Source organism: Oncorhynchus clarkii, chromosome 14 (assembly GCF_045791955.1).
Source record: "Oncorhynchus clarkii lewisi isolate Uvic-CL-2024 chromosome 14, UVic_Ocla_1.0, whole genome shotgun sequence".
NCBI classification, from domain to species: domain Eukaryota; kingdom Metazoa; phylum Chordata; class Actinopteri; order Salmoniformes; family Salmonidae; genus Oncorhynchus; species Oncorhynchus clarkii.
The window spans coordinates 8,802,651-8,828,059 of NC_092160.1; the positions used below are offsets into that span (position 1 = coordinate 8,802,651).

Here is a 25,409-nt window from a genome sequence, read left to right on the forward strand (position 1 = left end):
GTATTGTCATGCTGGAGGGTCATGTCAGGATGAGCCTGTAGGAAGGGTACCACATGAGGGAGGAGGATGTCTTCCCTGTAACGCACAGCGTTGAGATTGCCTGCAATGACAACAAGCTCAGTCCGATGATGCTGTGACACACAGCCCCAGACCATGACAGACCCTCCACCTCCAAATCGACCCCGCTCCAGAGTACAGGCCTCGGTGTAACGCTCATTCCTTCAACAATAAACGCAAATCCGACCATAACCTCTGGTGAGACAAAACCGTGACACGTCAGTTAAGAGCACTTTTTTGCCAGTCCTGTCTGGTCCAGCGACGGTGGGTTTGTACCCATAGATGACGTTGTTGCCGGTGATGTCTGGTGAGGACCTGCCTACAACAGACCTACAAGCCCTCAGTCCAGCCTCTCAGCCTATTGTGGACTGTCTGAGCACTGATGGAGGGATTGTGCGTTTCTGGTGTAACTCTGGCAGTTGTTGCCATTCTGCAGGTGTGATGTTCGGATGTACCGATCCTGTACAGGTGTTGTTACACGTGGTCTGCCACTATGAGGACGATCAGTTGTCCGTCCTGTCTCCCTGTAGCGCTCTCTTAGGCTTCTCACAGTACGGACATTGCAATTTATTGCCCTGGTCACATCTGCAGTCCTCATGCCTCCTTGCAGCATGCCTAAGGCACGTTCACGCAGATGAGCAGGGACCCTGGGCATCTTTCTTTAAGTGTTTTTCAGAGTCAGTAGAAACGCCTCTTTAGTGTCCTAACTTTTCATAACTGTGACCGTAATTGCCTACTGTCTGTAAGCTGTTAGTGTCTTAACAACGTTCCACAGGTGCATGTTCATGAATTGTTTATGGTTCATTGAACAAGCATGGGAAACAGTGTTTAAACCCTTTACAATGAAGATCTGTGCAGTTATTTAGATTTTTACGAATTATATTTGAAAGACAGGGTCCTGAAAAAGGGACTTTTTTTTTAATTAGTTTATTTCTATAACGAGTAAGCAAGTCCAAATTGACGCGTTTCCGTCAGGACCTTAACGCCGCACACCTTTCTACAAGGAGTTTCCAAGTCGGAAATGTCCGAGTTCTGAGTTGTCTTTTGCCGTGTTTACGTTAGATTTGGTTTTAGTTGTTTTAAAGCATATTGAGTTCGTTCCTAAATCTATATATAGTTTGGCACATTAGTCGTTAATACGGTAACACATTGTATCGTACCAATATCCAAAAGGACTTTTACTTTGAAATAAAAACTATCACTTTTCCTTCCGGAATCATCCGTCTACTGTTGCTGTCTCCGCTTAGCTAGCTTGCATGAAATATCTTTCTAGAAACCTCGAAAAACGACGACGTACTTTCTTGAAGATTGAATCGTCAAAATGGGTTACAATAAATTCCGAGTCAACGCTACTCGGAAGATGTCGAAGACGTTAGCTCTGACTGTTCTAGCCTGTTTGTCGTTCTGCATCTGTGTTTGCAGGGCAGAGGATAGTGCCATGGAGAACATGGTAACAGAGAGGAAGGTTGAGGATAACCACAGACAAGACAGTGCCGACCTGCTGATTTTCATCATGCTCCTAACCCTCACGATTTTAACCATATGGTTATTCAAGCACCGTCGTTTCAGGTTTTTGCATGAAACGGGACTGGCTATGATCTATGGTGAGTATGGGTGAGAGGCCTCCATGTCAGGAGACTGCATGATGTCGTCATTACTTATCGTCATACTTAGCTTCGATGCAACCAAGAGACTTTGCAATAATGCTGGACTAGTCTCTGACTAGTCCAACACAATATCAAAAGTCATACTACATAAACGTCATACTGTTTATGAAGCTACTGGTCACGCACAGTATGTTTATTGACATTTACTGTAAATCTGGTAACATTGTTGTCATTCAAATAGGGATGCTGTCGAGACAACACAAGGTTCTGGCAAAAATTAGGCCAACAATGGCCATATCTCTATATTAGATCTCTGTTGTTGGTGTTTGGAATAATATTTATACCTTATCAGTTATGCTGCTGTGTGCAGGTACTAAACCCGAGTCAACGGTATGTTCAATGTCACACACCCAGCAAGGTCCAACTTACTTATTTTTCTTTAGTTGCTCTGAACACTTCATGCACTTCCTGAAGTCCCAGGTTATTTATTTACATTGAGCATGGTGCTGTTCCGGCATGAAGGGCAGAGAGGGCAACTGATAGATGCAATTCGGTATTTGTTAACCCAAGTTCATTCACTCTGTTCCCTCGCTCTCCCTCCAGGCGTGCTGGTTGGGGTGGTCCTGCGCTATGGTATCCACGTACCCCGTGACATTAGTAATGTCACCCTCAGTTGCCATGTCAATGCCAGCCCACCCACACTGCTCGTCAACGTCAGCGGCAAGTTCTACGAGTACACCCTGAAGGGCGAGATCAGCGCCTCTGAGATCAGTGATGTACAAGACAACGAGATGCTTCGCAAGGTAGAGTCCCAAACACGTGGTCATTACTCATTTTGAAACAGGAAGTGATGGCTTGACTGACCAGAAAAGTGTCTGCTTCCACATAAGTCGTGGTTATTGTCTAAATGTGTTTTTTAAAATGTTATCTAAACTGCTGTTTGGGAGGCTTTGTACAACTCAGACAAATTGGTTGCCTTTCTTTACATATTTCCTTTCTATCGTTCCCTAGGCATTTTCCACACGTACTCACTGTCTAATACACAGACACATGCACACTGTGTCTAACTCGGAGCATAACATGAGGTAGCCTACAGAGCACTGTTATTCAATGCAACTACTTTTGTGAAAATGTAAACGAATAATATCAATCTTAGGATTTTTCAGAGGGTGCTGCAGGACCCTCAGCATCCCTACATCATGTGGCTATGTGGCAGTGGTTCCCAACCTTTTTTGGTTACTGTACCACCAATAGATTCTTTTTGCGCTGCTCGGAGTACCCCCTTATGTGGATTTTACCAGTAGGCCTATGGTGTCATGAGTTTTCTCAAGGTAACAACAATGATGGAAAATGGACTTTGGACCCTAGTTAGTTATTGTCACATGCATTTCTAATTGGGTTTTAACAACAAAAAGCACATTTTATTATAGTCAGTGGGACACTGTACTGTACAGTGATGTAATACAACCCTTCTGAGTTTTTCTTCTTTTCTCAGGTGACCTTTGACCCCGAGGTGTTCTTCAACATCCTCCTGCCCCCTATCATCTTCCATGCCGGCTACAGTCTGAAGAGGGTAAGGCATGTGGTTAGTTGTTTAAAAGTTGAATCAATAGTTAAATATCACAGTGCTGATTTGTTTGTCGGTAATATTTAGGCCTAGTCCTTCACATAACTCTATCTCTCAGAGACACTTCTTCAGGAACATGGGGTCCATCCTGGCCTACGCCTTTCTGGGAACAGTCATATCATGTTTCATCATTGGGTGAGTTTCATAGCAGCTGGACTTTTATTGTCATGAATCTTGCCATGGAGGCTGAACTGAACGATTTCTGCTAGATGGGCCAGCTGCAAAGTCAAAATTAATTAAATTAATAACTGTAATTAAATTGATCTTAAATTACGGTTAGACATTAGGGTTAGCAGTATGGTTAAGGTTAGTTAGGTTTAAAATCTGATATTATGACTTTGTGGCTGTGCCAACTAGTGACCACTCTGCAGAGCTGCCTCCAGGGCAAGATTCATGACAACAAATGCCAACCTGCAAGTTTACACCCAGCTATACTGTATTATGTATGCGTTACATCTTTGTGTGTTCATACACCTTTAGTCCTTTGTGTGACCTGTCAGAGAAATGCTGAACTGAGGTAATATGATCTCTACCTCTGTGCAGGTTGCTGATGTACGGCTGTGTCACGCTGATGAAGCAGGTGGGACAGCTTAACGGGGACTTTTTCTTCACAGACTGTCTGTTGTTTGGAGCCATTGTCTCTGCAACTGACCCAGGTACAGTCTCTGTTCATCTCAGTCACCTCTTTCAGACACTCAATAATGGACCACGCGGTAATGGTTGAACCGCGTGCTTCAGCAGTAATATGCCTAGTCATATATTGTTATCCGAAGGGGGTTTTCCTGATTCACAAGCTGCAAAAACGATTTGAGGCTACGGTGTCTCTAAATGAACAAACAGTACTATTGCTGCTTTTTTTTCTTCTAGTTTTTCAAGCGAAGGTCTGTTAAGGGAGTATGCAGCCGAACTGAAGCATGTGGAAGCCTTTACTTTACTGTGTCTCCTGTCCTGCAGTGACGGTGCTGGCCATCTTCAACGAGCTGCAGGTGGACGTGGATCTGTATGCTCTGCTGTTTGGAGAGAGTGTTCTCAATGATGCCGTGGCCGTGGTGCTGTCCTCGTGAGTCCTCCGTCTTAACCTGACACACCTGTCTACCGTCTGTCTGTCTGTCCTTGACACACCCACATTGTGAAGTTTGGTATTTGTCTTTGTGATCCATTGTTGTGAAGCTTTGGCTGACAAACCTCATCTTCAAACAGCTGTGCTTTGGAACTGTTTTAGATATTTTGGGCTGGATAAAGGGGAGGTTTGTCCTAGTCTCGCACACAAACACACACACACATGGACACGGACATGCACACGCACACCCTCAACCAAATGTTCTTTGGTATTGATTATCCAGTGTGTGACCTGGTTGTACTAAACCAATAACTATTACTAATGCTGTGGAATGTGTGAGATTGACCCTTTGGTAACCCTAACCAGTACCTTCCCTCTGCTTGGAACTCTGATTATTTTCAGAATTCTAATGGTTTATGGTCGGCTCAGCGTGGGGGTGCAGCACGCTCCTGGAGCCAATCAATCAGCCAATCAGTGGGTAGAGGGCGTGGCGGCGACGCGAGACACTCCCCTGAACGGGTGTGCTAGCTCAGAGTGCTTTTGCGGTGGCTTCTTTTTGCATCGTGAGAACATGCACGGCAAATGACCAGCCGTTACACCCCAGATAGCAGCTATACAAGTACAACCCTTAAATGGGTAGTTCACGCCGACATCAAAAGTGTGTCAGATGTTTGCGTAACTTAAAAGCTAGAGTACTGAGCCTATATTTCATGGCATCTGCTTTGTGGATCTTGAGGTATGCATTAGGTCAACTCTTGAGTCCTCAATTCAAAATGTAAGCCAGTTCTCGTGGTGTAGAATCCTGGTGATTTGCTGTTTGGGAGGCAGGCGTTTATTACGTCCCCAATTTGCATGGTCCTGCTGCTCGGCTCTAACCCCTTTTCCCTTCCTCTCTCTGTCTTCTCGGTCAAACCGCTCTCTCACTCACTGCTTTTCTCTCACCCATGTACGTATGCCCTGGTAATGATGTTATGTAAGAGAATTGTTACATTTTTAAGGGAATAGTGATAACCCCCTTATTTGATAAGTTTAACACGGATTTCTTTTGCTGCCGCATGAGCCAGAATTGTATAACGAGGTTGGATTTAACCATGTTATCTAGAATCACTAATTCCAAGCTTCAGTTAATCTTTCACGAGTGGTTCCCCGTATCTATGAGTTGAAAAACCCATGCCTAATACTCCCTCTGGTCTGGCTTGAATGGAAAGCTGTTGGAAGTATTTCTGCTACAGTCAGTACTGAGAGATACCTTAAGACTGGGTAGCTAGTAGTCCCATAGAACCCTCCAGTGTAGAACATTGCTGCTAAGAGAATGGTATCACTTCATATACAGGACCGTACTTACGAGCAGATGTCTATACACGAGTATGTGCACCAGTGGAGGCTGGTAGGGGGAGCTGTAGGAGGACGGGCTCATTGTAATGGCTGGAATGGAATAAATGGCACGGTATCAGACATGGAAACCGTATTCCAGTCCATCCGTTACAATGAGCCCATCCTCCTATAGCTGCTCCCACCAGCCCCCACTGATGTGCACATAATGTAGTATAATCTCATAATTTCTTAATGGGTTTCCCATGTGAAACTACGATAGTCATTGTAGATATTGACCCAGCGAGCCACTATATATTTGCATAAGAGAGTCATCTGCACTTCAAACAGACCGGGCATGCAAATGTTAGTACTAGTACTATTCAGTGCTCTTGGGTCATTAGCCTCATCAGAGTCATTTGTATAAAGGCCTCCCCTGGTCTATAGGGATACACCTGGTGCACCATACCTTAGTTCTGATATCATTGGGGACTTTTCAAGAAGTTCAACCTGCTCAGGATGGAAGCACATTTTGTCAACCAGCTCTCTAGGTCAAAACGTACTAATGGTCTATGGTTCGCATTCATTTCTCATGCCCAGAAATGAAGCAGTAAAAACTGGGATTTAATTTCCCTTTCCACCCTCGTAACACTTCATCCATCCACATAGGCCGCTTGAGCTACTCTATTATTTTCCACCTTTTCTGGGATTGACTGTGTGTGTGTGTGTATCAGGTCCATCGTGTCGTACCAGCCGGAGGGGGACAACAGTCACACCTTTGAGGTGATGGCCATGTTGAAGTCCTTTGGGATGTTCCTGGGTGTCTTCAGTGGATCATTCGCCCTGGGAGTGGCCACCGGGGTCATGACGGCGCTCATATCCTTTAGTCAATTATGTACTTCCTTTGTGTGATTTGAAGGTCTAGAAATGCAAATATTGATATTACAGTAACAGCAAGGTTACAAACAGATGCAAAGGCTTGTATTAGGATGGATGAAGTAGATTCTTAGCCTAGCGGTTGAGCGTGTTGGGCCAGTAACCGAAAGGTCGCTGGTTTGAATCTCCGAGCCGACGAGGGAAATCATCTTATCGACGTGCCCTTGAGCTTGGCACAAGTTGCTCTTGTAAGTCATTCCGGATAAGAGCGTCTGCTAAATGGCTAAAATGTAAAAGTGCTTTTGGTATTGTCAACTTGCTAGTTGCTATATATTCACCTCAATGCTCTGGAGTCTAAGCTGTTCTTTCATTGTTTGGTGAGTTGTGTAGTGTGGTCGTTTTCATGGCGCATTTTCTCCTTGACCGTTATCCTCACGTCACTAAGTTCACTAAGCTGAGGGACTTCCAGCTACTGGAGACTGCTCTCTTCTTCCTCATGTCCTGGAGCACCTTCTTAATGGCAGAGGCCTGTGGCTTCACAGGTAACCAATCATCTTACTGAACCGGTGATAGCCCCACCCCCCCAAAGGTAATTTTTTTCATGACCCACTTTATTATGGTGTGTCTGGTTGTTGTTGTTTTGTGTCTGCAGGTGTGGTGGCAGTGCTTTTCTGCGGGATCACTCAGGCTCATTACACCTTCAACAACCTGTCCCCTGAATCACAGGACAGGACCAAACAGGTGAGGACCACGTTTACCATTGCATTTATTTACTGCAAGCTACCCTGGACAGCAATGTCATGTGCTAAATATTGACATTCCATCATGGTCCCTGAAAGGTTGTTTTTGTGTTGTCCTGTAGTTGTTTGAGCTGCTGAACTTCCTGGCAGAGAATTTCATCTTCTCCTACATGGGTCTGGCCCTGTTCACCTTCCAGAACCACATCTTCAACCCCACCTTCATCGTGGGCGCTTTTGTATCCTCACCCATAATGCAATGAGATGATGGGAGTACAGCAGGCAACCCTAGTCTAAGAGTAGAGTAGTGTATAGGGTTAAACTGTAAGACTGGGTGGGAATTGCATAAGCAATGACAAACTGGGCATTATTTAACTGTTATTTAACCACTGTAGTCATAATAGAGTAAGTAGCATTACTGGGCATCTAAGTACAGAATTTGGTTTGTAATGCTGGGAAGGCAATAGACTGAAAAGTTTTTCTCGGGAGATTGCTAGTTTCTTTACCCTCTATGGACCTCTCCTTGACAACAATCACTCCTAGCTGGCAGTGTTCCTGGGCAGAGCAGCCAACATCTACCCCCTGTCCTTCCTGCTCAACCTTGGACGCAGGAACAAGATCAGCTCCAACTTCCAACACATGATGATGTTTGCAGGTATTGCATTTACACAGGCAGCCCAATTCGGATCATTTGCCCAATTATTGTCAAAAGAGCTGTTCTAATTTGTCAAAAGTCTAAGATTGGAATGTGGCCAGGCGGAGATCTGGCGCCACCATTTTTCATTTTCCTTTTTTAATCACTAGATGAAATAACATTGTATTTACTTGAAGAGAAAAGGTGATGATGATATATCGCTTTCTGTCCAGTTTCTGGGTTTCAATTGATGAAATATCTGCCCCAATTTTTGTATTTATTATTAGTTTAAAACATTTTTAGGGACATTTTTAAAAAAAGTGCAGAGGCTGGGATATCCTGCCACTTTTTGAACTATGTTGATTTATGAGTGTGAATTCTTGTGTCCAGTGATTTTTTTTTTTTAGGAGTCACTGTTCTGCCATTACATCCTTAGTCTTCTGAAGCTCAGTTGATAGAGAAGTGCTTGCAATGCCAGGATAGTTCCGTTTGATTCTATAATATTATTATTATTATTATTATTATTATAAATATAGAAAAAACAAGTCATACCAGAACGTGTTGTTGAATTGACCGCTATGTAACTGTACTAACTGATTGTCATGTGATGACGATTATTGAAGCTGTTTACAAAGTACCAACACCAGCCACGTTATCTAACAAAAATCTATTTTAAGTGATATGACTTGTGGAGAGACACACAATGCTTGTCGCTTGTGCACACACATACGAACTGGGTGGTTCGAGCCCTGAATGCTGATTGGCTGTGTTAGGTTCTAAATATTAGAGTAAGAACCCGAAGGACACTGTGAAAGCTTAAACCACGTTTATTCTTCCCAAAGGATCGAACAGCTGAATTGACAAAAACATGTTTACAATAGTGGTGGTGTTTGTACCCCACTTTGGGCGGAGTCTCCTCCTCCTCACTAAACATTGTATCTTTATTGCTAGGCAGGAAACCTTTCCTTCTCCCTTAACGTGACCTCGACCCCCTTCCTCTCTAATCTATGGTTCTCTTCCCTCTTCCCTTTGCCTGCCACGTGATCGTTTCCATACTCAATACATTCCAAGCTAATTGCACCCACCATATACCTTCCCCCTACAGATAACCATTAACCTCGGGTGTAGCCCTTCTGCTGTGGCACCCCTCAGGTCTCTATTATAACTAATGAGTAATAACATTTTAAATTCAGAAATCCAAACCCATCAGTCCCCCCTTTTTGACATTTGACATCATACTGTTCAACATCACATAAACTTGGAAATTACTATATAAATGGACAAACAATGACAATAAAACATGAACAAACAAAAAAATAAACATGATTAACATTCACCGTGAGGTTTACAAACTCCGAGACTTATGGCCTGTGTTCTATGATCACACCAAGCACACGCTCATTTCCATTTCTCATAGAACACTGATGAAAACGTGTCCGCTGGAGCTGTTGACTCCTTCCATTTCAACTTTCTCCTTCTGGTTCCTAAGAGAGTGACAGCACAAGACTTGAAAAGCAAAAAGAAACACAAAACATAACAGTATTCACAGTGTGGTAAGCTATGCATAATTATATATGCATGAAAACCCAAAGTCTGATAACATGACAATTCCCACTCTCTCTTCGCCTGACTCTATGCCTCCAGGATACTTTTCTGCTGGATTCCACAAAAATGAAGGCCCTAGAGAACCACCTCATGCTTTCACCCAGACTTCCCCTTTCCTGCCACAGGCTGCGAGAGGTGTTCCCAAGCCATGTCATTTTCACTTTGTTCCCCATCTCCTCCTTTGCCACCTGATGGGCAAGTGCATAGCCCTGATCAACGCTACTCTTGAGGTAACTCAGCACTGTATGTGCTTTCACACCAATGCCTCCAGAATGTTGTCCAGAGTACAATAACCCCAACATATATCCTTTCATATGATGCATTAACCAAAAAGGCAACTCAACCCAACTGTGGTGGTTGAAGTAGCTCCCAGACCCAAACCATCTGTATGTCTACAGTGGAATCTAGTCTTTCTCTCTCTCTCATTAGCTCCGCTTCCTCTGTCATGGCGTCTTCAAGCTCGCCCATCATGCGGCTGGACCTCACTTCACGTGATAACCGTGAACCCACCGAGGAGAGACATGACGATCTTTACCGCTGCAGGTGCTGTAAGGAGTACTGTGTGTAGACCAGACCAACGCTGTCCCAACACCCCTGCCTGGTGTATATTGATGTACACTCAATCTCCAGAATTCAGCCCGTGCCCTCGATTATCTGCTGCGCCTCATGTGCTGCTTCCACCTGGGAATATACACAATGCAATGCATTGGTCATTTCCTGACAACACAGACTCCCCTTAGCCCAGATCACTAATCTGTGACATGTATAACAGCCCCCGGTACTCCCATCGGTCTCCCAGTTACCAAGCCATGTGGCATGAGTCCTCATAAAATTCTATCCCAACAATGCTACTAAAATAACCCCGGCTACTACTGACACTGCCCGTGACGCATACCTCAATCTCCCTCATTTGCGCCGTGGTCCAATTCCATGCTGTTTGTTACAATAGCTACTGCATGGAATCTTTCAAGTGTTCGCTGGCTGTTATGAATAGGGAAAAGATAAATGAAGGATATCCAACCGAACAAAACTCTTTGCATCACAGAGTTCTTGAAAGTTGACAATAGTGTCTGAAATGCCAACACTATCTCTGCTACTCACACCATGATCTGGGTATGTGTAACGTTCAGTTTAACTTCATAGTAGTCCCTATATCGTGCACAGTTAGCTCGCAGGAGAGTGAGGACAGCTCTCTCCTGTAACAATACACATAGTCTCTTATGAGCCTCACAGATCTCCACCCCAGTCACATTCCATCTCACTTAACAGCCTTATGTAAACATTATGTCTCAAACACAGATCTCATGTGTACCTCACATCCTGCTACAGATACATTTGCACACATATCATTCCATCTAAACCATAACACACTTGTCACTACCCCTAATGCACTTCTACAGTTATAAACATACTAAAACATTCTTAAATCAATTAGTCAATGTACATCAGTCCCTCCTGGAACAATGATCACACTTATGTTGCACGAAACCTAAAAAATGTATTGGCTTGAAAAGGAAAGAGGAAAAAGTAAGTGTTCAATAATTTCACACCACCCTTGATGCGACTAAAACTGGGGAAAGAACCACCCATGTGATGCTGGTCTCCATGCCCGCCTCCTTCATTTTCATCCTTGGGTGTTAGTCTGGGTCTTGCATTATGACCCTTGTATGCAATTAATTGTACCGTATCATCCAGCAATCTATATGTGTTCATGCGATTTAACATACTAATTCTGATCAACATGGTAAAAAAAAACGTATGTTTGAACCAAGCTATCATCCAGTGAGTTTTCTAATAACCTCCCTGTCGGAGGACACTTAAAGATAAGGTTTCTAGAGGCTCCCTAGGCATAATACATTTGAGCAGTGCACCCACCCCTCACAGTTTGAGAACAACTCTCTCCCGCTGTATCCAAATTATTACTAAAACATTTGATAAATTATCCACCCTAATTTAGAATCACTGTCCTTAGTGCTTTACTTTGAGTCTTATCACTCGAATTCAAGCTTCTCAACCTAGCACACATCACGGTTAGAATGTACATTTAAAAGCGGGACCTTTTATTGCCGGTAATAACTCTTCTCATTACAACCCCCCCCCCCCCGTTTTCCTGTCGCGATTGGCATGGTAATGAAAGATTGGTATCTCAATGCATTCTTAGTCTAGATTGTTCGCAGTGTGTAGACCTTCCTCAATTACCACCCCCTCCTCCCGGCACTTCCTCCTTCCCAATGGCACATACAGTTGAAGGCGGAAGTTTACATACCCTTAGGTTGGAGTCATAAAAACTTGTTTTTCAACCACTCCACACATTTCTTGTTAACAAACTATAGTTTTGGCAAGTCGGTTAGGACATCTACTCTGTGCATGACACAAGTAATTTTTCCAACAATTGTTTACAGACAGATTATTTAACTTATAATTCACTGTATCACAATTCCAGTCAGTCAGAAGTTTACATACACTTAGTTGACTGTGCCTTTAAACAGCTTGGAAAATTCCAGAAAATGTCATGGCTTTAGAAGCTTCTGATAGGCTAATTGACATCATTTGAGTCAATTGGAGGTGTACCTGTGGATGTATTTCAAGGCCTACCTTCAAACTCAGTGCCTCTTTGCTTGACATTATGGGAAAATCAAAAGAAATCAGCCAAGACCTCAGGAAAAAATTGTAGACCTCCACAAGTCTGGTTCATCTTTGGGAGCAATTTCCAAATGCCTGAAGGCACCACGTTCATCTGTACAAACAATAGTACACAAGTATAAACACCATGGGACCACGCAGCCGTCATACCGCTCAGGAAGGAGACGCGTTCTATCTCCTAGAGATGAATGTACTTTGGTGCGAAAAATGCAAATCAATCCCAGAACAACGACAAAGGACTTTGTGAAGATGCTGCAGGAAACGGGTACAAAAGTATCTATATCCACAGTAAAACTAGTCCTATACGACATAACCTGAAAGGCCGCTCGGCAAGGAAGAAGCCACTGCTCCAAAACTGCCATTAAAAAAGCCAGACTACAGGTTGCAACTGCACATGGGGACAAAGATCGTACTTTTTGGAGAAATGTCCTCTGGTCTGATGAAACAAAAATAGAATTGTTTGGCCATAATGACTATTGTTATGTTTGGAGGATAAAGGGGGGACGTTTGCAGGACGAAGAACACCATCCCAACCGTGAAGCACTGGGGTTGGCAGCATCATGTTGTAGGGGTGCTTTGCAGGAGGGACTGGTGCACTTCACAAAATAGATGACATCCTGAGGATGGAAAATCATGTGGATGTATTGACGCAACAGCTCAAGACATCAGTCAGGAAGTTAAAGCTTGGTGGCAAATGGGTCTTCCAAATGCGCAATGACCCCAAGCATACTTCCAAAGTTGTTGCAAAATGGCTTAAGGACAACAAAGTCAAGGTATTGAAGTGGCCATCACAAAGCCCTGACCTCAATCCTCTAGACAATTTGTGGGCAGAACTGAAAAAGCGTGTGCGAGCAAGGAGGCCTACAAACCTGACTCGGTTACATCAGCTCTGTCAGGAGGAATGGGATAAAATTCCACTAACTTATTGTGGGAAGCTTGTGGAAGGCTACCCAAAACGTTTGACCCAAGTTAAACAATTTAAAGGCAATGCTACCAAATACTAATTGAGTGTATGTAAACCTCTGACCCACTGGGAATGTGATGAAAGAAATAAAAGCTGAAATAAATAATACTCTCTCTTATTCTGACATTTCACATTCTTAAAATAAAGTGGTGATCCTAGCTGACCTAAGACAAGGAATTGTGAAAAGCTGAGTTTAAATGTATTTGTATGTAAACTTCCGACTTCAACTGTATGTAACTCTTGCCTGTCAGATTTGATGGCCCTTGGTACTGTCCTGATTTTTCAATATAAAGTAATCAGTTTTTCCCACGTACACAATTCTCTCACCTGAGCCACTACCACCATTCTGTCTGGTCCATTTCTCCCACCAGTACACCAGGAGCATAAGAGAAGTTTGTATGTTATCTCACTCCACATGCGCGGTCTCAGGACTCATGGCGCACTCCTGCCGCCCGTACCCAGGTTAATGGCTTGGACTCAGATTGGAGTGTTTTAATGTCACTCTCGCATTGAATGCCTTTTTTGCTCTTTCTTCAGCCGGTTAGGGATGGTTTTGAGGTTCACACACACTGTTTGTGGTCAAATTATTCCTACCATGCATTAAGACACAATCGGACGTCACCTTCCATGATAACCCCGAGAGGACAGATCAGAACAACAAGTTTAGTTCAATTCCTTTCTGATTCAGGAAATCCAGACAAGCATTGACTATCACAACTATTACATTCCCAATTTCCTTATTAACATTATCTCTACGACCAATGTCAAAGAGCATAACAACATACTGTTACGGTTGAAACCATTTTCAAAATTAGTTCATACTCCCTTATTTTACTGGCGACCTCTCGGAAGAGTTACCAGGTCAGGGAGTTAGCACCCTAACCCATGGGAGAATCTCAACAATCCAGCAGACCCAATCTTGTGAAATGTTGTATCGAAACAATGTCAAGAAATTAAATCAGCAATTCACATATCACAATCCATTTCATGAAATCAGCTGGTAGTTTCCCCTTTGAACACATGATTCACATTGGGATTCAAAGTCGTGTTAAATCTAAAATAAACAAATTTGAATAACCCATCAACTTAGAATTACAACTCTTGATAACTAATAATAATAATGATATCTCATGAAGTAATGGTAAAATAGAATAGAGACTGGTGTTTCTCATTCATTTTATAATTAAATCCCACCTGTTTTGATCCTTTCTAGAGAGATTGATCAGGCCTCACCAGAAAGTCAGGGTACAGGGCATCCAACACCATTAAATATTTCCTCTCCCCTTTCTTTCCCTGTCCTTCAGAAACCCTTTAAAACATGTCAAACATTTCCATCATTCTGCATACCCAATTTAAAAGACCCCACACAAAATAAATCCCACAGTCTCAACACCACTAACGCATATTCATAACCAGTAAATTGTGTGTATGTGGTAAACCGCAGGTCAAAAACGCACATGAACAGGCCTTATCTGGGAACTCCGTTTATGGCCTATTCCAGATACTTTTATACTTAACTTCTTGACGCACCCATCCCGTTAGCGGGATCATTTTCATCAACATCAGCTGAATTGCAGAGCGCCAAATTCAAATTAAATTACTAAAAATATTTAATTTTCATGAAATCACAAGTGCAATATAGCAAAACACAGCTTAGCTTGTTGTTAATCCACCTGGCGTGTCAGATTTCAATAAAGCTTTTCGGCAAAAGCATAACAAGCGTTTATTAAAGAACATCTCTCTCGGTAGACAAAATATTACAAACCGCTAGCAGCCAAGTAGATTGGTCACGAAAGTCAGAAAAGCAATAAATTAAATTGCTTACCTTTTGATCTTCGGATGTTTGCACTCACGAGACTCCCAGTTAAACAATAAATGTTCCTTTTGTTCCATAAAGATGATTTTTATATCCAAAATACCTCCATTTGTTTGGTGCGGTATGTTCAGAAATCCACAGGCTCGAGCGGTCACGACATCGCAGACAACTTCCAAATAGTAAAGTGGGTAGAAAGATGTCAAATGTTTTTTATAATCAATCCTCAGGTTGTTTTTACAATATATAATCGATAATATGTCAACCGGAATGTAGCTTCTTCCATAGGCGAGAGAGGGAGAAAATGGCTGTTGCGCATGAAAAACTCTGTTGGCACCCAGCCATCCACTGACGCGATGGGTTCTTTCTCGCTAATTTTTCAAAATAAAAGCCTGAAACTATGTCTAAAGACTGTTCACAGCTTGAGGAAGAAAAGGAATCTGGTTGATATCCCTTTAAATGGAAGCAAGGCATCCAATGGAACAGAGAGCTTTCAGGAAAAACAGCACTTCCTTGTTGGATTTTCCTCAGGTTTTCGCCTGCAATATCAGTTCTGTTATACTCAAACAATATTTTGACAGTTTTGGAAACTTTAGAGTTTTCTATCCTAATCTGACAATTATATGCGTATTCTAGTTTCTGGGCCTGAGAAATAGGCAGTTTCAAATGGGTATGTTTTTTAGCCAAAAATGAAAATACTGCCCACTACACTCAAGAAGTTAACTGCTTTCTCCAAGACCACAGTCTAAGAGAACATTCCAACGAGAGACAATGAAACCCCCTCTTCTGGAAAAGAAAGTGTACATTTTGTTAGCATTCACAATGCTACATCTTAGCGGGGCGGCAGGTAGCCTAGTGGTTAGAGCGTTGGACTAGTAGCCGAAAGGTTGCAAGATTGAATCCCTGAGCTGACGAGGTAAAAATATGTTGTTCTGCCACTGAACAAGGCAGTTAACCCACGGTTCCTAGGCCGTCATTGAAAATAAGAATTTGTTCTTAACTTCTTACGGCTCAAATAACGTTAATGGGATTGATATGACAACAGCCAGTGAAAGTGCAGGGCGCCAAATTCAAACAACAGAAATCTCATAATTAAAATTCCTCAAACATACAAGTATTATACACCATTTTAAAGATTAAACTTGTTGTTAATCCCACCACAGTGTCCGATTTCAAAAAAGGCTTTACGACGAAAGCATACCATGCGATTATGTTAGGTCAGCGCCTAGTCACAGAAAAACACAGCCATTTTTCCAGCCAAAGAGAGGAGTCACAAAAAGCAGAAATAGAGAAAATTAATCACTAACCTTTGATCTTCATCAGATGACACTCATAGGACTTCATGTATTGTGTAACGTATGTTTTGTTCGGTAAAAAAATCTGTTTACATTGGCTCGCTGCATCCAGTGATTTTGCAGAGAGCCACGTCAATTTACAGAAATTCTCATAAAATGTTGATGAAAATACAAGTATTATGCATGGAATTATAGATACAGTTCTCCTTAATGCAACCGCTGTGTCAGATTTTTTTTAAACTACCGAAAAAGCAATTATCTGAGTATGGCGCTCAGAGTCCAAATCAAGCCAAACAGATATCCGCCATGTTGGAGTCAACCGATGTCAGAATAGCATTATAAATATTCACTTACCTTTGATCTTCATCAGAATGCACTCCCAGGAATCCCAGTTCCACAATAAATGCTTGTTTTGTTCGATAATGTCCATAATTCATGTCAAAATAGCTCCTTTTGTTTGCACGTTCAGTCCAGTAATCCACATTCATAACGCGCTTTCACTAGGATCAGATGAAAAGTTAAAAAAAGTTCCATTACAGTTTGTAGAAACATGTCAAACGATGTATAGAATCAATCTTTAGGATGTTTTTAACATCTTCAATAATATTCCAACCGGACAATTCCTTTGTCTTCAGAAATGAAGTGGAACTTAGCTACCTTTCACGTGAGCGTGCGAGACTGATGCTGTGGCACTCTGCCAGACCACTCACTCAAAGAGCTCTTATGAGCCCCTCTTTTATAGTGGAACCCTCAAACCAGTTTCTAAATACTGTTGACATCTAGTGGAAGCCGTAGGAAGTGCAACATGACCAATATCCCACTGTGTATTCGATAGGGGCTGAGTTGAAAAACTACAAACCTCAGATTTCCCACTTTCTGGTTGGATTTTTTTCTCAGGTTTTTGCCTGCCAAATGAGTTATGTTATACTCAGACATCATTCAAACAGTTTTGGAAACTTCAGTGTTTTCTATCCAAATCTACTAATTATATGCACATTCTAGCTTTTATGGCTGAGTAGCAGGCAGCTTAATTTGGGCACACTTTTCATCCAAAATTCCCAATACTGCCCCCTACCCCAAATAAGTTAAAGAACCAACCCTACACCATATATTTAGCTAGATCTCACAGAGCAAAACCTCCACTCGGGACCTATCCTTAACCTATTGGAACTACCCATCCCGGAACTGGGAGAATTGTCATCAACTAAACTAATTAGCATAGCGCATTGGTCAAAAAAGATTACTAGAAAATATTCATATTCATGAAATCACAAGTGAAATATAGTGAAACACAGCTTAGCCTTTTGTTAATCACCCTGTCATCTCAGATTTTGAAATTATGCTTTACAGCCAAACGCAAGACAAGCGTTTGTGTAAGTTTATCGATAGCCTAGCATAGCATTATGTCCAGCTAGCAGCAGGAAGCTTGGTCACAAATCAGAAAAGCGATCAAATTAACTGTTTACCTTTTGATCTTCGGATGTTTTCACTGACGAGACTCCCAGTTAGACAGCAAATGTTCCTTTTGTTCCATAAAGATTATTTTTATACCCAAAATACCTCCGTTTGTTGGTCACGTTATGTTGAGAAATCCACCGGAAATAGCGGTCACGACAACGGCGAAAATCATTCCAAATTATATCCATAATATCGACAGAAACAACGTTTTTTATAATCAATCCTCAAGGTGTTTTTCAAATATCTATTCGATAATATAACAACCGGGATAATTGGCTTTTCAGTAGGAGCGAGAGGAAAAATTACTACCTCTGTCTTTTACGCAAGAATCACTCTGAGAGCCCTCAGCTGGCCACTTACGCAATGTAGTCGTTTACGCTCATTCTTCAACATGAAGGCGTGAAACTACGTCAAATCTGGATGATATCCCTTTCAATGGCCAATAGGGGTGCATAGGAACACAACGGTTTCAAAATAAGAGGCACTTCCTGATTGGATTTTCCTCAAGGTTTCGCCTGCAATATCAGTTATGTTATACTCACAGACAATATTTTGACAGTTTGGAAACTTTAGAGTTTTCTATCCTAAGCTGTCAATTATATGCATATTCTAGCATCTGGTCCTGAGAAATAGGCGGTTTACTTTGGGAACGTTATTTTTCCAAAAATAAAAATAGTGCCTCCTAGTTTCAAGAGGTTAAAGGAACCTACCCTACACCATCATGACACTCATGGATCTCACAGAGGATCCCCCCTACTCGGTACCTATCCCTATGGAACCTACCCTACACCATATATTTACTACCGGTCGTTACACAATGGGCCTACTGAATAAACTCAGGCTTTCTAGGTCTGTATCCTATAATTGTTCGGCCTACAATTCTCATCTCCCCAAGATGTCAAAATGAGTTGAAACGGGTTTAGGAACTGTGCCTACCTAGTTTGTTGCCAGCTCCTGCTCCACTGATCCCGACTCTCTGGTTTGACTGTAAATCGTGGTGAATCCTGCCGACAACGCCAACTGTTCTAATTATTAGAGTAAGAACTCGACGGACACTGAAAGCTTAAACCAAGTTTTATTCTTCCCAAAAGATCGAACAACTGAAACAACAAAAACATGTTTACAATAGTGGTGGTATTTGTACCCCACTTTGGGCGTAGTCTCCTCCTCGCTAAACATTATCTTTATTGCTAGGCAAACTAAGTGATACGGGCAATAAACTTTTTTCCTTCTCCCTTAACGTGACCTGATCTCGACCCCCTTCATCACAAATCCATGGCTCTCTCCCCTTATCAATGTCTGCCATGTGATCGTTTTCCATACTCAGTACATTGCAAGCATAATTGCACCCACCATATACCTTCCCCCTACAGATAACCATTAACCTTTGGTGTAGCCCCACAGCTATGATGCCCCTCAGGTCTCTCTAATGATTAATAACATTTAAAGTTCAGAAATCCATACCCTTCAGCTGACAGCCGTGGTATATCGGACCGTATAACACGGGTATGACAAAACATTCCTTCTTACCGTTCTAATTACATTGGTAACCAGTTTATAATAGCAATAAGGAACCTCTGGGGTTTGTGGTATATGCCAATATACCACGGCTAAAGACTGTGTCCAGGCACTCCGCGTTGCGTCGCGCTTAAGAACAGCCCATAGCCGTGGTATATTGGCCATATACCACACCCTCTCGTGCCTTATTGCTTAAATAACCCCTCCTTGTCCTCCCTAGGGTTGCGTGGGGCGATGACTTTTGCCCTCTCCATCCGGGACACGGCTACCTACGCCCGTCAGATGATGTTCACAACCACCCTCCTCATCGTCTTCTTCACTGTATGGGTCTGTGGAGGCGGAACCACCCAGATGCTTTCCTGCCAGCACATACGGTAGGTCCACCACGGGGGTCGAAAGTCCTTTTTTTTGCCTTCAAAATGAACCTTTTGTTGTTTTGATGTTTATTCTAATTTAGGATATACACAGCACTTAGAGTTGTCTGTCCAGTTTCAGTATGATCGTCTGTGAACACTGATCTGGTAGACTCATTTGTGTTTCTGCATTTCTAACAGTGTGGGTGTAGATTCGGATGCAGATAACTCAGTGAGTATTAAGCCTATGAATATTGAGTTATTTGACTCGCCTGCTGTAATCCATCTGATTTAATGTAGTGCTGTTGTTTTGAGTGGATCTCTGTATCTGTCTTTTCTGTGACTCTTGTCTCCTCAGATGAGCATGACAGAGGGATCAGAGCGGCGGAGCACCAAACACGAGAGTGCCTGGCTCTTCAGGATCTGGTACAACTTTGACCACAAGTATCCTTTGGTGTCACTCCCATCAGCACACAGCAGATGGCACTCCAGTGATATTCATTTCAAAGCATTTTTTGTTCTCTATCCAGTTGTTCTCTATGAGTATAAAACCATGATTTTCCCTGATTGACTGACCTTCATGTCTTAAAGTAATGATGGACTGTCGTTTCTCTTTGGTTATTTTAGCTGTTCTTGCCATAATATGGACTTTGTCTTTTAACAAATAGCCCTATCTTCTGTATACCACCCCTACCTTGTCACATCACAAGGCACACCTGTTAATTGAAATGCATTCCAGGTGACTACCTCATGAAGCTGGTTGAGAGAATGCCAAGAGTGTGCAAAGCTGTCATCGATGCAAAGGGTGGCTACTTTGAAGAATCTCAAATATAAAATCTATTTTGATTTGTTTAACACTATATATATATATATATATATATATATATATATATTTGTTGTTGTGATGTATTCACTATTATTCTACAATGTAGAAAAGTCAAATTAAAAACTCTTGAATGATCAGGTGTTTCAACTTTTGACTGGTATGGAGTATTATTTTGACCCCCATTATGGGGTATTATTTGTGGATTGATTAGGAGGGGAAACAATTTAATACATTTTAGAGTAGTGCTGTAATGTAACAATGTGGGAAAAGTAAAGGAGTCTGAATACTTTCCAAATGCACTGTATACAGTATGTGTGCTTAATTTCTGCAATAACATACTAGCCTATAGCAGTGGAGGCTGGTGTATTGAGGAAGAGGAGTATGGTACACCTATACTAAATCTCCATTCCGTATTTGAGCAGTTTGTTTTGATTCTCTGTGACACAGTTGAGGCCTTGACTGTAACCCCTCTCCAGCTACCTGAAGCCCATCCTGACCCACAGCGGCCCTCCTCTCACCGTCACCATGCCTGCCTGCTGTGGACCACTGGCCAGATGCCTCACCAGCCCACAGGCCTACGAGGTCAGTCCCCACAAACCATGTGTTCCTATTAACCCGGTGACCCTGTTAGGGTGGTTATGGTAATAGCGATGACATGTAGTGTTTTCTTCTTTGTCTTAATGGGTATCACAATGGATCACGTACCGATGAATGTACTCAAATTAAGAGTTGCCTGTTTCATAAAAGCTAAAGAATTAGTTCAGTTATAACAGGAGTGTTTGATCCGTTAGAGCTAGGTGTGACCTTTTCTTAAATGTTCCTTTCTCACTTTCCTGCAACCAGAACGAGTGCCAGCTGAAGGACGACGATTCGGACCTCATTCTGACGGACGGGGACATCAGCCTGACCTACGGTGACATCACGGTGAGCACGGACGCCAGCGGCGCCCACATCAGCGCCGGGCCCGCAGGCACCACCTCCGCCGTCATCTCCGCCGATGACCTGGACCGCGAGCTGACGTACGGTGACCACGAGCTGGTGATGAGGGGCACCCGCCTGGTCCTGCCCATGGACGACTCCGAGCCCCCCCTCGCGGACCCCCGACACCGTATGCGGATGTGAGGCGAAAGAGAGGCCAGCTAGCCAGATGACCAATTCACTCTCCGTCCTGCTCACCTTAATCTGCAGGAATGAGATCAACTAAGATCAGCAAGAGACTGGTCTCTCTCTGTCTGTCTGTTTGTCTCTCTGACTGTGCCTGTCTGTCTTTCTCTGACTGTCTTTCTCTCTCTCTTTCCTTTTCTCTCATACCGCTCATCACCTCTTTCTCACTCTCCCTCACTCTCGTTCCTCTTTGAGTTTCTCAAGTGGCTAATCCATGTCTCTACCTCATTCTTGTTTGCTCATTTGTACTCCTGTCGCCATCACTGTAATATCAAGTATTTATTCATGTTTTCTTTTGATTTGGTTAAACCGATAGCTTTTCTCAGTTTGTCTTCTAATAGGACCACGTGGCAATCTTGTCACAGTAGCGTTGTAGAGGACTCAATACGAGTCTATGCGCATGCATTAGTCTATGTGTGGAGGTCACAGTACAACAGCTAGTTTGTCTCTGTATCACACGGTGTGTAATAACGATGACATGCTAACTGTGCATGCTAAATTGTGCATCCTTTTTCTATGCGTGGGGAGTGAGAAGGTTGAGAGGCTGATTTTGAGTTTGTAGCCTTGTTTTTGGGTCTGATCCTGAATGTTACTGCCTTCTCTGTGTGATCCAAGGCATGCTGACTTGATTTAATGGCTCTGCGTTGCATTTTGTTGTTATGTGAATACGGTTACAATCAAGTGCCTCAGTGACCACTGTAGTTTTATTTTCCCTTTTTAGAAGTAATACTCCTCCGTCCACATGGTGGCGACGTTTTCTATGGGTGACGGGCTGTCTGCGTTTGAGCCGTTGGGCTGTGGACTGTTACAATGTTAGAAGCCTGGTTGAATGACAATGGAAGGACAGTGGTTTAACCAGGCTAACAGTGTAGCCTGGCAAACTGTCTTGGACTTCCCACAACGACCTTAGACTGTGACTTTGGGAGGGTTTGACACCTTACTTTAGAAGCTGATGTCACTCACCACAGATGCAGAAAGAAGGGCTGTCGTTTTGAATACCAGATCCAAATCTCCCGTACGGTGAAAGCTAGTGCCATTTTCTCCTGCATTGACATTTTATGAAAAGAGTGCAGACAGCCTCAAGATACTTTGTATGTATTTTGCAACATACTATAAGTACTTTAGCTACATAACTCATTGTCACTGTAATTATACGATACTGTATGTGTAACATGGTGAATATTTGATATTAGGGACTGCAATGTTATCTATTATCAAACCTACTGTGGACTTTCTATCTGTACTAAGCTCTTGCTTCCTACTGGCTAAGATCTATCTGGTTACTCACTGCGTTGAAGTAGTATACAGGGAACATGCTACAGTAGCTCTTGATCAAGGATCAAATTTGCTTTGTTTTTGTCAAATTTATCTGGAATTTACGTTTTGTGGATCAACAATGTTTAATCTATTCCTCATTTCTTATCCAATTCTATTTCAAATTGAATTTGCTTCATTTGGGATTATTTATGGGAATGGCCTGAGGTATGTCCGTGTCAAAAGATTGAGGGGCTGCACTGTATATACTGGAGTTCAGCTGTTAACTGCCCTGAGTTACTGGTCTATTGGCTACATTGTCCCTGATACTGTATGATGTTGTGATGTCTCGCATAGTATGTAGAAATCCCTCACAACTTGAATAGGCAAGTTGGGGTAACATTTCGGATTAAATGATTCAGAATAGATATTTTGAGAAGAAAACGGAATGGTTGTGCAAAAGGAATTTGTGCTAATCTTTATTTGTGTAAAATAATTATACACTAGGTTTGTATTAGACTTACACTAGTCTAATGTATCCTATATGCCTCGCTGTATGGGGTTTGGCCTGATTTATAGCTGATGCCTGGCCTCTGAGTAGCTCTTATAAGCTTCTTGTCTATATGGGCTCTGCCCTGTGACTGGTCTGCGATCAGAGTGAGTAGCTCCTCTAAGCTGCTTGGATTCATGTGCTCTACCTGTTTGACTGTTCTGGGATCAGTGGTGGCTGTTAGTGTAGTGCAGCAGGAACTGTTGACAGGACACCTGCCTGGCAACGCACTGTTGATGTGGATGGAATCAGGCACTGTGCCAGACAACACTACAGATGAGGGAGGGAGTAGGAGAGCGAATGAGGCAGGGTAGGAGCTGAGGAAAGGGAGGTAGAGATGAATAGAGTACATTTTTCCTAGACATGGCTTGGTCTTTCCCTCAGTGTTACCTCCTGCTGTGCAGGAACCTCTGACGGCACGTGTCTTCTCTCTTCGTTTTTATCAGGCATGCCTCTTGACACCACAATGTGCAGTTAATTATTTTTTTTCCCCCTCTATTTTCTGTTTGTTTCCCTCTATATATTTTTTATTCTTGATTAAGAAGGGAAATAAGGCGAAAGCATTGAGGATGTTGCAGCATTTGCACTTGTCTTTTGAGAATCGTTTGTTTCATTTTGCTTCGATTGTCTTGCATGTGACATTTGTCCTACTTTTGAGCTGCTTTTAACTGGCTTTGAATTACATGTTGGGTTTATAATGAAATGAAAAGGAATTCACATGAATCCAGGGAAATGTGATCCATTTATGTACAGGTTATTATGGTCTATGTTACCAAGAGAAACAAGATTGGCCTCATTCCTATTCCATGCCATTGACTGTCTTCACAACAACAAAAAGGTCAAAAATCAGGAGTGTGTACCAGTCTACCACTGACAGATCTAATGTTGTAGGGCAAAAAAGCCCCTTGTAGGTCAACTTATATTTGCCAGTACTGTTCTTACAGTATGTGTTCCATTTTTTAGTTGAACTGTCAATGGTAACTTGTAATTAACTTGTTGACACTAGTCTGAAGTAGCTGACCAAAGGGGCTTGTTGTGCTCTGTGTTTTCAGACTGTCCACTCTGTGTTTATACTGCTACTTCGCTGTGTGTGTGTGTGTGTGCGCATGTTGTCTACACCTATGCGTGTGTGTGTGTCTGCTGTAATGCGTGTGTGTGTGCCACACTGTGCTCCCCCAGTGTTGCAGGTACTGACTGTTTACATCTCTGTAAATATTCCTCACCTGTTCCAAGTTGCGTGCAAAATATTCAATAAACAGAATCCTGTGCTTTGGATTGAACCCCTCTGTAATCGTATCCTTATTGACTTGCTGATTTCACATCAACGTTATGATGTAGACACGATCTAGTTGGCCTCTGAGAATGAAACGTTAGCTAATAGCTAACCAGATCAAGTCTCTGATGCAGACTTCTCCAGTCCAGACCTTCCCCTAAGATTTGGCTGGAATAAGAACAGAACAAAAAACCTCTTAAATCATGCCAGTCATTTATCGACCAGCCTTGGCCTTCATCCCCTTTAGTACTGTATCACAATACCCTCTAGGATGGACAGCCTGAATCTCAAACCTACTTCTCTCCAGATCCTCTCATCAGAGACTGGTCCATCCTTCACCTGGACTGCCACACAGACTGAGGTGGGGTAAGGTTTCCTCCCTGGGCAGATGTAGGTATAGGGAGGTGTTCAGTACTCCTCTGGCCAAAGGTTTAGGAGTTGTCCCTGATTTAAAAACTAGAGTCCTATTTATTCTTTTTCTGCCTAGGTCACATCGTTAGGAAACACTTTAACCATTTGACTAGGGATGGACATTTCCCATTCACCTTTCCAGGCAGGAGATGTTTTCAGATGGGAGGCAGCTCTCTTTACCGCCAGAGTGTTAGGCATTCTCCCTCCAGCACATTTCCTCAGTGTAGATCTGGTGAGAGGATGTTCCTAATATGGTCACAACTCTCCTAAAAAAATGATTGTTTGGTGTAAATATCAACTTTTAAAGGGCAACTGGGACAACATCAGGATCTCCCAAGGGTCATTCACAATGTATTGTGCTCTCTCTCTCTTT

At 42.6% G+C, this 25,409-nt stretch overlaps 1 protein-coding gene across 1 annotated transcript; it reads left to right on the plus strand.

Annotated features, from left to right (window-relative positions):
• Positions 1-1,170: 1,170 nt before the first annotated feature.
• Positions 1,171-24,638, plus strand: LOC139366225 (sodium/hydrogen exchanger 6-like). Its single transcript, XM_071103458.1, has 16 exons — positions 1,171-1,661; positions 2,268-2,467; positions 3,160-3,237; positions 3,350-3,426; positions 3,835-3,947; positions 4,246-4,351; positions 6,397-6,538; positions 6,975-7,080; positions 7,191-7,279; positions 7,401-7,514; positions 7,819-7,930; positions 19,426-19,579; positions 19,760-19,790; positions 19,917-20,002; positions 20,861-20,966; positions 21,228-24,638. The coding sequence occupies exons 1-16, from the start codon at positions 1,379-1,381 to the stop codon at positions 21,504-21,506; spliced, it is 2,076 nt and encodes a 691-aa protein (XP_070959559.1). The 5' UTR covers positions 1,171-1,378; the 3' UTR covers positions 21,507-24,638.
• Positions 24,639-25,409: the final 771 nt, after the last annotated feature.

Bases quoted from the DNA above. Each gene is read 5' to 3' on its own strand.
- LOC139366225 (XM_071103458.1), top strand. From the start codon at position 1,379: ATGGGTTACAATAAATTCCGAGTCAACGCTACTCGGAAGATGTCGAAG. The intron at 19,580-19,759 runs GTAGGTCCACCA...CATTTCTAACAG, and splicing joins CTTTCCTGCCAGCACATACG to TGTGGGTGTAGATTCGGATG. The intron at 20,003-20,860 runs GTATCCTTTGGT...ACCCCTCTCCAG, and splicing joins TGGTACAACTTTGACCACAA to CTACCTGAAGCCCATCCTGA.